At 35.3% G+C, this 18,891-nt stretch overlaps 1 protein-coding gene across 3 annotated transcripts in view; it reads right to left on the reverse strand.

Annotated features, from left to right (window-relative positions):
- slc24a4a (solute carrier family 24 member 4a) overlaps positions 1-18,891 on the reverse strand; it is a 60,829-nt gene that overhangs the window by 19,342 nt on the left and 22,596 nt on the right. For all 3 annotated transcript variants that reach the window (XM_084097046.1, XM_084097048.1, XM_084097047.1), the window contains exons 3-8: positions 3,757-3,833; positions 3,360-3,434; positions 2,462-2,546; positions 2,281-2,384; positions 993-1,067; positions 80-105 (exon numbers count right to left, since the gene is read on the reverse strand). In XM_084097046.1, the coding sequence (XP_083953172.1) occupies positions 80-105; positions 993-1,067; positions 2,281-2,384; positions 2,462-2,546; positions 3,360-3,434; positions 3,757-3,833 (442 nt within the window). The remainder of the gene's footprint in view (positions 1-79; positions 106-992; positions 1,068-2,280; positions 2,385-2,461; positions 2,547-3,359; positions 3,435-3,756; positions 3,834-18,891) is intronic.

The following is an 18,891-nucleotide window of genomic DNA, read 5'->3' on the forward strand; positions in this document are numbered from 1 at the left end:
AGAGAGAGAGGAGGAAGCCAATCAGATCTCTGCCTTCAACCAGTCAAGATAAGGTATACTCAGACAGAGGTTCACTTACCACAAAATCTTGTCATCGTAAATAAACTGAAAGAAATATACAGTCTGTAAATAATCATTGAGTGGCAGCAGAATTTCAGTGCACATGGTTATTTTCATTATGTATTTTTTCCTGCATTTCCTTCACAGATGAATAACAGTCTAAACTATATAAATATAACTTAAATATTTACTAAATAACTAAAAAAATAATAGTCAAAAATTAGATCCAAACATATATATATCAATATATATATATATATATATATATATATATATATCAATATATATATATATATATATATATATATATATATCAATATTATGTAATCAATATTAATAAATATATATTTAAGGCTTATTACAAACTATTACTGTATATAAAGATATACAAGTTGTTCTGGAGGGCAGTAGTTCATCATATAATTCAAAATGGTTTATAGGAGTTGGCGTCACTGTTGAAATCTTTTGCTGTAATTTCCAATTAGCAAAAGCAAAAATGTATATTCTGTCATTAATTACTCACCCTCATGTCGTTCCAAACCTGTAAGACTTTGTCAAAAAGTTCTTCATTTATGTTCCGAAGATGAACGAAAGTCTTACGGGTTTGGAGTAGGGTTGGTACGAGTAATTTATGACAGAATTTACATTTTTGGGTGAACTAACCCTTTAACAGCATCTTAGATAGGTGTTCTAGTGGTTACTGGTCCATATAAAAACACTCTAGCAAATGGCAGCATCACTTCCAGTTTCTTCATAAAGGCTTCTAAGCCATTGTGTAACAAGCTCAGAGCTCCTAGTATATTTGTCCTGAAAGTTTTATGCATTATTGCTAATTATCAGTTTCTCTGTGGAGAAAGTTAATGGGATTTTTCCTTCCAAAATCTACTCTACTGTACCACTTAATTGACAGATCTCATTAAATTTACACTTACTACAATAAGAGCAACCACAGAAAAAATGTAGTAGGTCGAGTCTCTGAATACAGCATACTTGGTGAGATAAACAACCTAATTGGAAAAGAGAAGAGCTTTGTAAACAGAAGTCAACAAAAGCAACTATTCTTTTTGTTAAGTGTCAGGTCTACTGTACCCTCAAGTTTGCCACATGCAACAACAAAAAGCCGTTTTTTTGTCCGGTTGCAAAAACTGCTAAGACTCGTCTTACAAGTTAGTCATCAAATGTTTTCCTTTAAGACTGTTCATAACTTTAAGTCAGTTACATAAAAACATATATTGGTCTAATTTGACACAGGAAAAAAAGACTGATTACTAGGGCTGACGCGATAACCGCAATATTGTAGTATCGCGCTACTGACAAGCCAACCGCAGAGGAATGCAAGTAACCGCAGCAACCGCAATATTCACGTTTTCTTTTTTCATAAGGCTATACCCTTCTTGTTTTGAACTTTGTGCATGTGTATTGAATGTTAAATAAGTTAATAATAATAATGCATGCGACGCATTGATGGTCAGCTGAGCCTTGAAAAGTGGAGCTCAAAGTTAAAAATAATGAACACTTTGTTTCATTACATCTATCTTTTAATGAATCAGCGTTTTTGAACGTGTTTGTTGAATGAACGGTTTAATGATTCACTCAAAAACAGTCCGTTGCCGTAGCAATGCAGTAACATTGAGTGACAGCCTTTCAATGCGCAGAGACGCCGTTTAGTTTCGGTTACTGAAAATGTCCTCGTTTTTGTGCATGCTGACCACATCGTAACACTTATTTATATAGCAACAAATAAATCTAAATAAATAAATAAATAAATAATACTGCATATCGCGCTATTGAGCCACTCAAAATTACCGCAAAGGAAATTCCTTCACCGCAACAGCCCTACTGATTACCCCTAACTAACTTCTAGTTGGTCATACTAGTTCATAAGACAGTCTTAACATAATAGCTGTGTTTATGCAACTGGCCACAGGCCTTAATTTCTCACTTTAAAAAGGTCTTTCTTAGACCTCACAACAGTAACCATAGTATCTGTCTGCAAATCCTGTATTTATTGTGGTCGAACTCTTACATTGATTAAATTTTAAACATTCGCTTTCAAAAATTCCACTCTTTGAAATGAGAATGAGAGAGAGAGAGAAAACAACAGCAAGTCTGGAGAGTAATTTTCACATTGCAATGCTCAGATGAAAACATGAAAAGGTCAACAGTTGCAGCAGTTCTGAAGGAGGGAAGCTGTAATATAGAGCTCAGAAAACTGCTCACCTGCCCCGCAAAAATCCCACACACGCCGATGATGCACAGGATGTTGAACACAGCTGAGCCCACTATGGTACCCACACCCACATCTCCATGTGTAATGAACACACCTGCAGAAAGCAAGAGGGTTCTAATCCACAGCAACTGTCGACACATGACTAATGCATAAGCTGTACGTGTGGCTCACCAATTATAGAGGCAAACAGCTCTGGGGCAGAGCTTCCAGCTGCCATGAAGGTCGCTCCTGCTACATCTTCACTCAGGTGCAGTTTCTAATGGATGGGAGGAACATACAAATTCACGCAGAGGATGTACGAAGGCCATAATTAAAAGGTCTAAATAGACTCTAAAGATGTGCAAAACTGTCAGTGGGTTGCAAGAACAATTCCTTTAAGAGCTGCTAGTCACTCACTCTAAAAGGAGATTTTGACATTCTTTGATTAATAGAAAGTTCAAAAGAACTATGATATGTAAAAATGTCAGTCTTTACTGTCACCTTTAATCAATTTAATGTGTTCTTACCAGAAAAAAATATGAACTTGTATGTCTCACTTGTGTTTTTTTTGTCCCTCAACATTTACAGTAGTCGTGTCATTGCATTGAAAAGATCTCCATAAAAATTCTTCAAAAATTACACTGTTCTACCACAAAGACAGGTTCCAAACTACATGAAGAGAGTAAATAAATGGCACACATAGGTTTTAGGGTCATGTCACAAATCAGACATATTTCTTAGGGATATTTTGACACTAAATGCAGAGTAATTGACATTCAACACATAAAACAGCTAAATAACTATAATCTTTAATAACAGATTTTAGAGGATTACGCATGAGAAGTTGTACAGTAATTTGTCTTGAAATTTATTGTCAAAGACGGTGATTGTTTTACAAAGGCGATGCTTTGATGGCTAAAGTACAGCACGCAGTCAACATGCAAAAAAACACAAACCAACCATCCTGAGTTATACCTAATAGAGGTGCATATTAGTATAACCTTAACTAGCATTCGACATTAAAGGATGATGTGGGGAATTCTGGGTTTAGAAGAACAGCTCATTGTTACCGCTGTACATTTATGCTTACCTCACAGATCTTCTCTAAAGAGGTCACGAAGTAGTCGTCACAGACAATAGCAAGGGCCAGAAACATATATAAAGCCTGAAATGGAAAGCAGAAACCACAATAAACCCATTAAAGAAAGATAAGAATGAGATGCACCATAATGGGGTAGATGTGCAGAAATAATTTAAGCGGTGTCTAAGTGATCTTCTGCTCTATAAGCAGTTGTTGACAGGGTGGCCTCAGTGCTGTGAACTCAGTGGCAAACTCATGACCAGTCACAAATGACAAAAAAAAAAGCTGACAAACTATTTATAATTGTCATAAAATTGTCAGACATGCACCATTTATCCTGGATGACAAGGTCAACTGGTGAGCAAGGCTAGATGTTGATTGACGTGCACACACAAAGTTTGCCTACCGCAAATATGTGTAGCAGAACAGCTCCTTGTGTACGCTGTCTGTTGGTGAATACATCCATGGGGAACTCGAGGATGGCTGCATTGGAAATAAGAAAGAAAGAGTCACTTTGGCACAAGTTGTCACTTTCCATGAAATGATGGTACAGTCCAAAGAACGATTGGAATGTGTGGGCAACAGAATATAAATTATGACTACAGGGACATACTACTTAATCATAATGCAAGAAAAATACATTGTATGTAGTACACATGGTCACCAGTGCATGGGACTGCATTTATTATTTCACACACTGACACACCACAGCCATGGGAAAAAGCTCAATTTAGAAATAGGAAAGAAAATTACTGATAGATGATAGCATGTAAGCATTATAGTAAGCTCAGAGAGACTATTCAGTGATGCATCCAGTATTGAGCTTTGCTAGCGGGATGCCTCGCTTGCTACACCTAGTACTCTTGGATCTGGGTGGGTTGAATATGGATTTACACACCCAGTATGCCAGACTCTAGAAAAATATCATAGTTGTAGTGTAGTTAAAATGTAAATTAAAAAAGCAAATTTTTTAAAATTTGCCTGACACATGGGGTGTCACTTTCACTTCCCCTATGAAACATCCATTTGCAGTGCAATTTCTCTAATGCTTTGAATTTTGAATAGTAACAAAAGAGAACAAATAAATAAAGCGCTTATATAATATGCGGGCTTAACCCCCTGGGGTCGGCTATCGCGCCGGCGCGATAGGCTCGTTTTTTCCGTATCAGTGAAAAAAAAATATATATATATTTTTTTTTATCTTATATGCTTGTGTTATACATCAATCGATCCTGTTAAGTGTGTATTATTTTTGTGTATACTCACAATAAAAACAAAGTGTTGTGCTTTTCGCCAAATAAAGAAAAATAAACATGATGCGAGTTCTGCCTCCTCTCTGTCAGTGAAGTCCATTCTGAAACGCGTCCGAAAATGAACCATAACTCAGCGAATACTCAGTCAAACAGACATACAGACACACAGGCATGAAGCTTGAATTCTCTTCTTTTAAATGAAGTAATTTTTATGAAAAACAAATATTCTCTGTTTATGTAATCTTTATGAAAAGAGCGAGATGTCAGTCGTTCTCATCTCAGCTAATTATTTTTAATGTGACTCCGCCCACAGAGAGCGCACGCTGTTCAAACACAAATGACTGAGGCGATCCGTGCAAACTGTGAACGCCCCCATATCAGCTCGAGAAAACACATCAAGTTTATTCAGATAATTGTACTTGTTTACACCGTCTCGCAGCGCTGTGAGGAATAATAATAATAATAATGGAAAATGTACCTCAGAAGTGCTGGTATTTCGAGGAGCAACGGATGGAACACTGTAGTACGTTTTTTTCATTCTCAAGTGAATCGCGTTTCTGTGTGAATGAATGAACGGCAGAGATGCGCGCTGTTTACCACAGCTTGCACACTCGCGTTTCTGTGTGTGAATGAATGATCTGCTTTTAGCAAACTGTATTGCTATACTGAGATGAGTAAAAATCGACTGAAATATGTTGAAATAAAATGTATTTGTATAAGCAACGTATTAAACTGCAAATTAACATTTATATTCCTTATAATAAAAATGAAAGACCTATGTTAGAGACATATGAAAGACAACATTTCGTTGACTAGTTTTGGATAGATTACACATTTTTACTGTAAAATATCTGCCACCTCAAATAAGCTTTTGTTTGCCAATTTTTGTTAATATGTTAAATATAGTATGTTTTGTCAATGTAGGCTATGTTCAAAGTAATGAATCTTTAACTTTGAAATATGTATGATAAAATGTATACTTTAGTTTTTACAAAGAAAGATTACACTTGAATTGTTGTTGTAATTGTAACCTTTTTAATATATATATATATATATATATATATATATATATATATATATATATATATATATATATATATATATATATATATATATATATATATATATATTTACAAGGTAGATGTAAACAAATTTTAAAAGGTAAATATAAGCCTTTTCTTTAAATAATTTTTATTGTGTTTTATTATTGACAAATTTGGGGAGAGGATACATATTCCAAAACTGAAAATACAGTATGAGAATTAACTGCACAATTACTAGACATGTTTTCCTTAGATATTATACAATTTGCAAGCACAATTTGTGAAAAAAAAAAGAAAGAAATTGAGATGCTTCCAACTGTGAACCAATGCTCTTGCATTCTTTCTTGTGGCTATAGGTGACACACCTGAATGAATGGCTCATTAAGTATGTGGGCCCCATTGTCTCCTGAGGTGTGAATCACTAAATATGCATGATGGTGTTCAAACTTGACGCCCTTTGCGCATATTGCTTTTCCAAATAAAAAGTGCTTTACAAGATTTAAATCAATGTATTGTGTTATGTGAATGATTAGGGAGGATGATTTTCACATCATTTTGAAGAAAAACGACATCCATTAGTCAAAAGTCTTATTGACACATATTTAGTATGTGTTTTGTGGCCTTATTTCAGAAACTTTAGTTTTTAGTTTTTTCAATAACCATGCATAAACATTATTCTCTCAAAAATACAAACATGTACATGCACGTTGCTCACATATTATGGTAGCCCTGTTTGTGCTAAATAGAGTGTAATTACACCTTTGCCATTAATATGTTTATAAGCAACTGATGCTTAAATGAGCACAAATGCACAAATGTCAGGGCATGTCAGAACATCAAGGACCCCAAAAACCCCTTAGACCCCAGAGGGTTAACGGGGTCACTTATCATGAGATAGGCTACATCTTGCAGTGAAATTTGTCTAAAGTAAAAAAGTGTCCAATACATAAATTAAACTAGCCTATATGAATTAAAATAAAATATGTGGGTTTATAAGAATCAGTTCTACTATAACAGACAAGGTAATTAAGCAGTTAACACTAGTCCAGTGGTTTTCAAAGTGTGGGGCACAATCAGCAGAAAAAAAAAACAAAACAAAAAAAGAAAAAAAAACAAAAACAAAAAAACAACGGCATTCAAGTGCGTGAATAACGCTCTGCCTTTATAAAGCGGCATCGAATGGCAATTACACTGAATTGTTCTTCAGACTGTTGACTTGTCACCATTAAAACAAGCCCAACATAGAAGTTGCTCGCCATAGAAAAGCACCTCTTCAGCGGACGAATCACAAGCTGTTATTGTGAACGCGCCACTCCGCTGCTGTGCCTGTTCCAGTGAGAAGATGAACAAGAAGCTGAGCTCGTGACGTGAGGCGCTGTCATATATAGCTGTTATATATTGGCACTTTTATATATTGTTCATCCAAAAGCATCACTGAAATATTTAAATGTTTTTGTTTATTTAAATTAAAAGTTAAGTTCTGATTTATTGTTTTCTCTTACTGTTATATGAATTAATGACATTACAAAGTGAAACTAGATTTTTTTTTTTTTTTAAAGGTTTAAAGGGGGGCGCAACCAAAAAAGTTTGAGATCCACTGCACTAGTCTAACAATAACACAAGTCTTATGGCTATACTTAGAAAACCTTAAATGTTTATTGCCTGGATCTGTGCATTTACATTGTGAGTGCCTCACTGTAACCATGCTTTTTATGTTTGATAAGAACAAAGTCCAAAATCATTTTCTGTGATAATAGCATTTTGCCACAAATGCAGTAGACAGAGCTTAAATCCATATTGAACCCAGGACATTCCTTTAAATCTGGTTTATATGCCTCCAAGGCCTGTTAGAGCAAAATCACTAAACATCAAAACCTCACAAACACATGGCTGGGTAGGTCACACGTCAGTACATTCTGTCATGGCAGCCCTGTTTGTGACCCGGGCAGCCCTGTAGGTCAAAAAATTCCCAATGGTACAAGATGCTCACTGTCAGGGCCACACTACCAAAAAAACCCTCACATAATTAAATCAACATCATGCCATAATCTATATAGGCAGCTGCCACTCTAAAGCAAATGGAATCTCTTCAGTACTTTTGGTCTACTGATGGGGACAACCATAACACAAGTTGCCACGATGATGCTACGGTGTTGAGAGTGGTTGCTGGATATTGCCAAGTAGGGTTGGGTATCATTCAAAAAAAATTCGGTATTGATACCTTGACTCCGAAACCGGTTCCTGAAGGATAGTTTACTTTTAACAAGATTATACATCACATATTACCTAAAAAAAAAAAAAAAAAAAAAAAAAAAAAAAAAAAAAAAACTTGACACACACCCCATTTACGAATGATTGGAATTCACTAAAATTCACACATTTAACTACAAAGCGTTTGAGAATCCAGGAGAGTTTTTGGGAAGATCCGTTTTATTTGCAAATTGCTCTGAATGTACTAAAGTTTCATGAATGAGGACCACTGTTGTAGAGAGAGATGTCAGTCGTTCTCATGGCAACTCATTATCTGCTAATGTGAACACGCCTACGGAGAGCGCGCGCTATTGAAACGCATATGATCTGAGGCGATCCTTGAAAACCTGTAAACACCCACATCAACTCGATAAAACTCAAGTTTTGCTATGAGGAATAATAATAGCGTAATAATAATATAATCCTGAAAAAATTTACCTCAGAAGTGCTGGTTTCGGTTTCATTTCGAGGAGCAACGGATCCAGCTGAAGATTGTGAATAGTTCCTTATTCTTAAGTGCTTTGTTCTAAATCGCGATATGGAAGTGTGTCTGTAAACTGCAAACAGACTGTTTAAATATGAATCGCGTGTCTACGGGTGAATGAACGGCACAGATGCGCACTGTTGTTTACTACAGGCACTTACATTAGTAAACATGCTATTTTTACATCTACTAGTTTAGCTTTTCCCAAACTAAATTGCTGTACTGAGATGAGTAAAAATCGACTGAAATATGTTAAAATAAAATGTCTTAAGCAACCTATTAAACTGCAAATTAACATTTATATGCCCTATATTAACATATCATAAAAACAACGTTAAAGATGAAATTTGAAAGTTTAGACAAGATTTCGTTGACTAGTTTTGGATAGATTATAAAGTTTTTACTGTAAAATAGACTACTACCACATCAAACAATTTCTGCTTATATGTTAAATACATAGTATGGGATGTTTTGTCAAAAATAAATTAGATATTGAATTATCAACTAATATGTTATTATAGTGTTTGTTCCAATGTATATTCAAACTAATGAATCCTTAACTTTGAAATACGCATGATAAAATGTATGCTTTTTACAAATAAAGATTACACTTGAAATAGTGTTACAATTGTAATTGTTGTTGATTTACATGTGAAAACTTTTTAATAAAATAGTAAAAAACATATTACAAGGTAGATATATTTACATAGGTCAATATAAGCCTTCTCATTAAAATATTTATTATTGTGTTTTATTAGTGACAAATTTGGGGGGAGGATAAATATTCCAAAACTTTCTGAAAATTAGGGGTAAAAAAAAAAAAAAAAAAAAAAAAAAAAAAAAATCGATTCTTAGATGTAAATCGCAATGTGGACGATTCTGAATCGAATCACAAATGTCAAAAATCGATTTTCTAAATGTTAACTGATGACGTAATGTTGACGGAACGCAAAAGGCGCCTGGACAGTCTGTGGCGTGCTGCTGTGCACATAACAGAGATGCATGATTGTTGAGCGAGAAAAGAAAATGTGGAAAAGACAAATTTTTTTCAAGATGTTTCCAACTCTAACTTTGAACCAATTCTGTAGAATGGCCCATATAGCCTATTTGAACAGGATTTGTTTCCAGGTATGACTGTGTACTCAAAATGTGCTTTTGACAATCCATTTATATTTGGATTAAAACTATATGATTGATAGATAGATACACGCATACATACCTGACTGAAAGGCTCATTATGCAGGTCATTGTCTTTTCAGGTGTGAATCACAGCATTATTCATGATCATTCACACCCCCACGCATATTGCCTTTCTAAACAAAGAATAGAGTGTAATGACACCTTTGCCATTAACCCTCTGGGGACCAAGGTGTTTTTGGGGCCCTTGAGATGTTCTGACATGCCTTGACATTTGTGCTTTTTTCAGTTATTTATAAACATGTTAATGGCAAAGGTGTAAATTCACTCTATATAGCACAAACAGGGCTACCATAATATGCAAGCAACGTGTATGTAGATGTTTGTATTTTTAAGAGAATAATGTTTATGCGTGGTTATTGGAAAAAATCAAAATGAAAGTTGCTGAAATAAGACCACAAAACACATATTAAATATGTGTCCACAAGACTTTTGACTAATGGATGTTGTTGCTACGAGTTCTGGCTTCAAAATTGTGAAAATAGTCTTGCTTTATCGTTCACAAAAAAAAATACATTGATTTAAATGGTGTAAAACAGGTTTTGCTTGGAAAGCCAATATGCGAGGGGGACGTGAAGGAGGAGTAGTTTACACCTGAGAATACAATGTCCCACCCATTATGTGTAATGAGCCATTCATTCAGGTGTGACACTGACTGAGCCACAATGCAAGGACAAAAGATATATTTAGAAGAAGACTTATATTGACCATTTAAGATTTCGCTTACATCTATCTTGTAAATATGTTTTGCTATTTTATTAAAAAGGTTACAATTACAACAATTATTACAATTTCAACAATATTTCAAGTGTACTCTTTCTTTGTAAAAAAAAAAAAGATTATAGGCCTACATTTTATCATATGTATTCATTAGTTTGAATATAGCCAACATTGGAACATCTAACATCTTAGTCTATGAATTTATTTTTGACAATAATAGTATTTTTAGTAAAAAAATCTAAATCAGTAAAAACTGTACCCAAATCTAGTCAACAAAATGTTGTCTTTCATACTTCGCCTGACTGTAACGTTGTTTTTATGAAATATTAGGGCATATAAATTAGGGGTGTGCGATATGACGATTTTTGATCGTGGATGATTAAAATGTCTCCACGATCTGCTTTTTAAAAAATATCGTAGTATCGTGCATTCTATCAATTGCTGTTCTGGCACCTCTGTCCCAACATAGGCTACTGAACAACGCAACGTATATTCACATAAAATGTTAGCGCAGCGGAACGGGACACTGCAGTTCACAAAAGTTCATAATTTGCATGTGCTTTAATGTCTTGTCAGTTAAACATTTAATTTGCGTGCTGATGCGCTGTTCTAACGTGTGCGTTCCTCAGCGCGTACATGTGAAGCTCACATGCACTAAAAGCCTGTCTACCAGCGCCTGGATACTGGACTAAGTTATCTTCCGAGTCTTATTGTGCTAATACTGTTAAATACACACAAGGTTTACATAAACAAAGTCAGTTATGTCTAAAGTGAAAGCAAACTTGAGAAAATTGAGAGAAAATCTGCTTGTCAAATGCGTGTATATTAGACGCATCGCGCGCAGCTCTTAAAGAGACAGTAGTAATAGTAAACACGCTGCCGCTTGTCCTTAAAGGGATAGTTCAACCCAAAATAAAAATTATCTCATTATTTATGCACTCTAATGTTGTTCCAAACCTGTATTAATTTCCTTCTAATATTTTCTAATATTTTTCTAATATTAATATTTTGAAGAATGTGGCTATCCAAACAGTAGGCCCCCATTGACTTCCATAGGAGAAAAATATACTGTGGAAGTCACTGGGGTACATCAACTGTTTGTTTACCCACATTATTCCAAATAACTTTTATTTTCAACAGAAGAAAGAAACTTATTCGAGTTTAAAACAACTCGAGAGAGAGTAAATTATGACAATTTGAATTTTTAGGAGAACTATCCCTTTAATGTTAATAAAACAACAAAATGCAAAGAGAAAATCACTCACTGCTCTTGACTGATAACTTTAATAGTAGCTTTAATAATTATCAATGTATAATTTATACAGTGAAGTCTGTTTTGTTTTATTTTCATATTTGAAAACAAAGCACTGTTTATTTAATTTGTATATTAAGTTGTGTATGTGTAATGTGTATCTTTGATCTTAATATTTAATAACGAAGAAAATGACAAAATTTATCTTCGTCTGCCATTCTTTATTATTTTATATTTTGTTACCTAAGGCTTTGTTTTTAAAATATTGACATTAGTTTGGCTGTAATGCTCAGTAACAAAATAGTAAAACCAACATAAAAAAGAATCGTGATAAAATCGTGAATCGTGATTTTCCTGAAAAAAATCGTGATATGATATTTTTGCCATATCGCCCACCCCTAATATAAATGTTAATTTGCAGTTTAATACGTTGCTTATACAAATACATTTTATTTCAACATATTTCAGTCGATTTTTACTCATCTCAGTAAGCTATAGCAAAGCACTTTATTCTTTCACACACAGACGCGCGATTCATATTTAGGCTAAACAGTCTTTACAAATATGTACCCTTCATTCATCTCACAGAAATATTATAGAAACGCAATTCATCTTTTTGCGGTTTACATAGGCCTACACTAACGTTATTCCATAACGTTATTCCACATTAACACTTGAGAAAAGATAACAGCCTACCTCACTCCTCAGTAGTGTTGCACGGTGTACCGATACTTCAAAAGTAAATCGGAAATTAAAAACGTCACGATTCCTTAATTTATTAGTATCGATACTTCTAAGAATGACCGCGTTCCAGATGGCCGGCGACACACTGGCTGCGTGTCGTGTCCATTTTTATTTCGGCTCCCATCATGTGACACACGCGTCTGGGTGCAGCTCGAGACGCGCGGAAATCGCGTGCATGCTAGAAATAGAACCGACGCCTATTTTTCACGCGACACGCAAGCGTGTTGGAAGCGTTTCCAGGCAAAATAGAATAGGAAAAGATGTTTCTATGTCATTTTGACACGAATACATATTAATAAATGACATTTTGATGTTTGAAAGTTTTGACAAATACAATATAAATGTAATTTAAAAAAGTATTATCGATTTTCAAATATTGCATCTCTTAATACAGAACGAATTATTCTATAGCCTATTTTGCCGTCAACACTGCCGACGTTGTCTTTGCTGCTATATATTTATGTTTAACATGAAGTATAGGCCTTCCACAACTCTCTCCCCACATGTCAAATATATCACCAATGAGGCTTATCATATGTTACCAATATTAAACATTGTTCAATATAATCGCTGTTCATATTTTTATTCAAAGTTCAGAATCAAGATAAAGCTCTTATGTTTCTTATGATAAATGAGATAATGCTGCTAAATTTATAATTTTTTTACCTTGAATGTCATTGCTCTAATTTATTTTTTATATTTTGATATTTCATATTTTGTTCAAATGTTTAATATATCTGCTGTTCATATGTACATTTATTAGTGTGTTATATGATTAGAATGTTGTCCCGGTTTTAAAATAAAGCACAGCAATGATATTTGAGAGTGTTTCTCCCTTTTCAGGAAAAGTATCGAAAAAGTATCGAAATCGCAATACTTGACTTGGTATCGGTATCGAAACAATAATTTTGGTATCGTGACAACACTACTCCTCAGCGGGATCTATTGCTCCTCATATCAGCACTGTTCTGAGGAAACTTTTCTCCATAAGGTAGGCTATATTATGCCTCACTCGCGGCGCTTTGTTTACAGCTGATGTGGGCGTTTCACAGGTCTGAAATGGTTCTCAGAATTTGCGTTTGAATAGCACGCGCTCTCCGGGGAGTGGTCACATTACTTTTGAATGAGCTCGTAATGAGCTCGACTGGAATCGTTCTCTTTTAATACAGATTTCACAAGCTGAGAATATTTGTTTTTTATATAAATTACTTCATTTAAAAGATGCGATCTCAAGCTTTATGCCCGTGGGTTTGTTTGCCTGTTTGACTGAATTTTCGCGGAGTTATAGATCATTTTCGAACGCGTTTCAAATTGGAGTTTACTGACAGAGAGAGTGCAGAAATCGCATCATGTTAATTTTTCTTTATTTGGCAAAAAGCAAAACACTTTATTTTTATTGTGAGTATACAGAAAAAAAATAGAAACTGAACAGGATCGATTGATGTATTACACGAAAACGCGGGCGCGTTTTTGGTCCCCAGAGGGTTAATATGTTTATAAGCAACTGAAAAAAGCACAAATGTCAGGGCATGTCAAAACATCAAGGATCCCAAAAACACCTTAGGTGTTACCCTAAGGGGTAATGCAAGACAGACTTTTCCACCCATATTATCCTTCAAAGCAAACACCAGTAATGAAAGCGTCTGCTGTGAAAATGCATCAAAAATGGCTTAAATCTTCTACTGCCTCATTTTTCAGTCTGAAGGGCTCATTAAAACACTCGAGGAACTAATAGCTCTCACCATTAAGTAGTAATCTACCATAAATGTGATGTGATGTTTTATCACAAGCGCCATCATCACTTCCATTGTAGTTATCTGAAGGGTTGAGAAAAACGAACGAAATCCCAACGTTTTATCCATCAAGCGGAAGAGAGTCATTGGTGCCCTGATCACATTTCCCTTCCCGCAGCTTGCCCCTCCCATATCACGAGAAGGAGAGGACACCCTCAAGGTCGTCTCTTGAGAAAACCCACAGAGCACATGCAGACATACAGAGTATCATGCACAGCCTACCAGAAACAAAATACACATACACTCAAGACATTCACAACAGCCACATCCAAGAGAACTGAACTGCTTGGTGCTACTGAATACATTATACTTGCATATAGTAGCTACATTATATTTTAAAGCCAAAGGGTTATATGCTAAAAAAAAAAAAAGTGACCCTTGAGTGCAAATGCAAAAGTTGCCACCATAATGCTACGGTGTTGTGGGTGATTGCTAAGCGGTTGCTAGGGCATTCTGGGTGGATGTGAAGCCATTGATAGGTGGACCCAAATCAAATAGCCCACCAACAAGTCTGTTTCTGGTCTCTAGATATGGCACGGATCCCTCCTTCAATTTAAGCCGTATAGGTGTTTTAACAATTGTACCATTTCGCCCATCAAGCAAAACTCATACAGAATGTCTGATCATTTAGAAAAGTAACAGCATTTTCATAAATTTGTGTAACAAAAACAATGAAAGTCAATGGGGTCCAAAACATTGAACCTCAATGACGTCATTGTACAGACAAATAAAAAAATTTAAAAAGTACACAAAAAAACAAACACATTATGTTTCCCATAATGAAATTAATACAGTTTAAATTATACAGTGCATAGTATAGCCTACTTGCATAGTGCATCAATTGACCTATGGCTAAGCCCCCAAACACGATGAGCCAATCACAGTGCGCATAGCTAACCCAATACACTCGGACATTCTCTGCTTTCACGTCCATTGAAATGCATTGCAGTTAGTCAGTTTTCATTCGTTTTTATAAGTTTTTTCTTGTCATTTTAAGTTTAAAATGGTCAAACGGTGTACATGGGGCCCATGAGGCCCTGTCCACACGGAGACGCGTTTAGCTGTATACGTACAAATTTTGTATCGTATTGGCGTTTCGTCCAGACGGATCCGGCGTTTTGAGATTGAAACCGCTATTATTTGACCGGGTCCCAAGGTGGATAAATCTGAAAACGCCACCCTCGCGTTTTCGTGTGTACGGCCAATCCGTACATTTTGTGAAACGATGATGTCATCACACCAAGTGTCAACTAGTCAGACACCGCTAAGTCACAGCAACAATTGCCGACTACATGCTTGTGTTCGTGCTGCAGAAGCTACTGAGCCTCTTTTATTTCTTTATTTATTATTTACATGAATGTATTTTTATTTCATTTTTTTTTTTTTTTTTTTTTTTTACTTCTTTATTTAGGCCCATTTATATTTTCTTTCTTATGCTATGATGCTTGTCTGTTGTCTGATTAAGACATTTCGTATTTTGTAGGGATGGACGTTTCAAGAAAAAATAATATTCGACGATCGCTGGGAATTATTTGATTATTATTCAAAAAACTTACCCCCGCCCCACATGATCACCGGTAAAATGGCGTTCGCTCAAATTCCACTCTGACATTAAATTTATCTGTACTGTAGGCCTACGTGTTGAAGCCATTAAAGAAAATGTATTTAGTTTCATATTAATGTGTAAATAATGTTATTTTTTTATTTGATCTATGTTGATTATATGAAAAGTGAACAGCATGTAATCATAAGATGCGCAATATATCGGGAGACATAATTTTGACCACATTAAGTTTTGTTTTGTATAAAACCTTTCTTTAAAGTGAATTTCGTTTTGTATAAATTGTTTCTTAATTTTAATCAATGTTTCATCAACCAATTGCCTGGATTTAATAAATAAGAAGCAAATAATAGCAGACAATTTAATCAGGACATGGAGGCACCGACGCGATATAACTTGCATTGCTCGTGAACTGAGCTCGTCTCATAAATGAACCGAAACTCAGAAATATATCTATAGAAAGCTTGAAATGTCCACTTTTAAACAAAAAAATTAAAAACGAAAAGAAACAGGCAACTCTCTTATGTAATCCGTATGAAATGTGCATTTCTCTCTAGGGATGTCCCGATCCGATCCACGGCATCGTTATCGTGCCGATACTGGCCCAAAACGCTAGATCGGATATCGGAGGGGAGAAAAAAAATTATCCGATACCTATGATCCGATACCCATTAGGGGTGGAACAGTACGTATTCGTACTGAACGTACGTTCGGTGCATGGATTTACACAGAGAATACACGGTATAAAAATAAATAAATCTTGCGTGCACATTAATTAATGTAATACGGAACTAACGTTACTGTTAGATACGCGCATATGCGGGTTCTTTAGGGACACCTAATCTGTAGCCCGCCTTAGCTCTGAACGCGCGTCTATATCGCTTCAAACGCTCACTTTATCATTATACGCGCGCGGCGCGTCCTATTCGCTTTGGACGCGCGAATGGATTCAAACTGTTCAAGCATCGAACTAGACGCGATAGACGCAAATTTGACGCTCTATTCACGCTTGGTGTGAACGCAGCAAAATGGCTGCGATGTCAAGATTGCAATGCTGGAGTGTGTGTGTGTCAGAGAGAGAGAGGCACGGGCGCGATCGAACAGTGGAAACATAAAAACATACTCCGTCATTTTCATACAGGACATCATTAAAACTGCAAAAAGTGTTTAGCCTACTTATATTTGTGTAAAACACAACATTGTGCTTTTGTCAAACTGTAAACTCTTGTCAAACTGTAACTGTCACCCAACCAAAATCACACACGCACACATGCTGTTTAAAAGAAAAAATGATCTCATCTTTTGGACATTCATCATTGCATTGGTTTTCATTTCTTGTCCTAAAACAGAGCACTAATCTGTTTATTTTTAAGTTACACATTCTACATTGAATAAAAAAGAAAATCAAATGTGTTTTTAAAAGTAGTATTATTTTATACAGAAATAAGTTATTTATAATTCAGATGAGAATAAAGTTAAAGTTAATTAAAATTTTAAGGAAACAAATATATTGATCTGAAATATAGCAAATTAATTTTAAATTCATTCAGGTTACCAAACATATCTCAAGGTCTTTTGAATAAAGGCTGGCAGTCTTTCATTATCAACTGTTGTTGTGGACTATATACTGGAGAAATATTTGTTCTCCATTTGAGTGAGATGTTTTTATGTGGCTAATTGAGCAAAGTGCTTCCATTATATTTTATTAGTATTAGTATTAGTTCAAGAATAAAATAAAAATATCGGATTGATATCGGTATCGGCAAATAGCCAAAGCTGCGGCATCGGTAGTGAAAAAGTGGTATCGGGACATCCCTATTTCTCTCTATAGGCACGTTCACAATACTGCGAAGGTGGTGAGTCAGCATCGTCAACATCTTTAGCCGAGACTAACACAGAAAACTTTAGTTTATTAACCCTCTGGGGACCACAAACGCGCCCGCGCGTTTTGCTCGTTTTTTTTTTTTAGCAATGAAAATAAACGTTAAAAGCTCTGTTAATTTTGATCTTTCATTTTCGTGTAATACATCAATCGATCCTGTTCAGTTTCTATTTTTTTTCTGTATACTCACAATAAAAATAAAGTGTTTTGCTTTTTGACAAATAAAGAAAAATTAACATGATGCGATTTCTGCCTTCTCTCTGTCAGTAAACTCCCATTTGAAACGCGTTCGAAAATGATCTATAACTCCGCGAAAATTCAGTCAAACAGGCAAACAGACCCACGGGCATAAAGCTTGAGATCGCATCTTTTAAATGAAGTCATTTATATAAAAAACAAATATTCTCAGCTTCTGTAATCTGTATAAAAAAGAGCGACTCCTGTCGAGCTCATTACGAGCTCATTCACAGTAATGTGACCACTCCCCGGAGAGCGCGTGCTATTCAAACGCAAATTCTGAGAACTATTTCAGAGCTGTGAAACGCCCACATCAGCTGTAAACAAAGCGCGTCGCGACTCCTCGCGAGTGAGACATTATAGCCTACCTTATGGAGAAAAGATTCCTCAGAACAGTGCTGATGAGGAGCAATATCTCCTGAAATGAGGAGCAGATTCCGCTGAGGAGTGAGGTAGGCTGTTTTCTTTTCTCACGTGTGGAATAACGTTATGGAATAACGTTAGTGTAGGCCTATGTAAACCGCAAAAAGATGAATCGCATTTCTATAATATGACTCGCCTTTCTGTGAGATGAATGAAGGGGACATATTTGTAAAGACTGTTTAGCCTAAATATGAATCGCGCGTCTGTGTGTGAAAGAATAAACTGCTTTGCTATAGCCTACTGAGATGAGTAAAAATCGACTGGAATATGTTGAAATAAAATGTATTTGTATAAGAAACGTATTAAACTGCAAAAAAAATACTATTTTTGTCAAAAATAAATTCATAGACTAAGATGTTAGATGTTCCAATGTTGGCTATATTCAAACTAATGAATACATATGATAAAATGTAGGCCTATAATCTTTTTTTTTTTTTTTTTTTTTTTACAAAGAAAGAGTACACTTGAAATATTGTTGAAATTGTAATTATTGTTGTAATTGTAACATTTTTAATAAAATAGCAAAACATATTTACAAGAGAGATGTAAGCGAAATCTTAAATGGTCAATATAAGTCTTCTTCTAAATACATCTTTTGTCCTTGCATTGTGGCTCAGTCAGTTTCACACCTGAGTGAATGGCTCATTATGCAGAGTGGGTGGGACATTCATAATCTAAGGTGTAAACTACTCCTCCCCCTCG

This window comes from Abramis brama (genome assembly GCF_963993115.1).
Source record: "Abramis brama genome assembly, chromosome: 21".
Lineage (NCBI taxonomy): Eukaryota > Metazoa > Chordata > Actinopteri > Cypriniformes > Leuciscidae > Abramis > Abramis brama.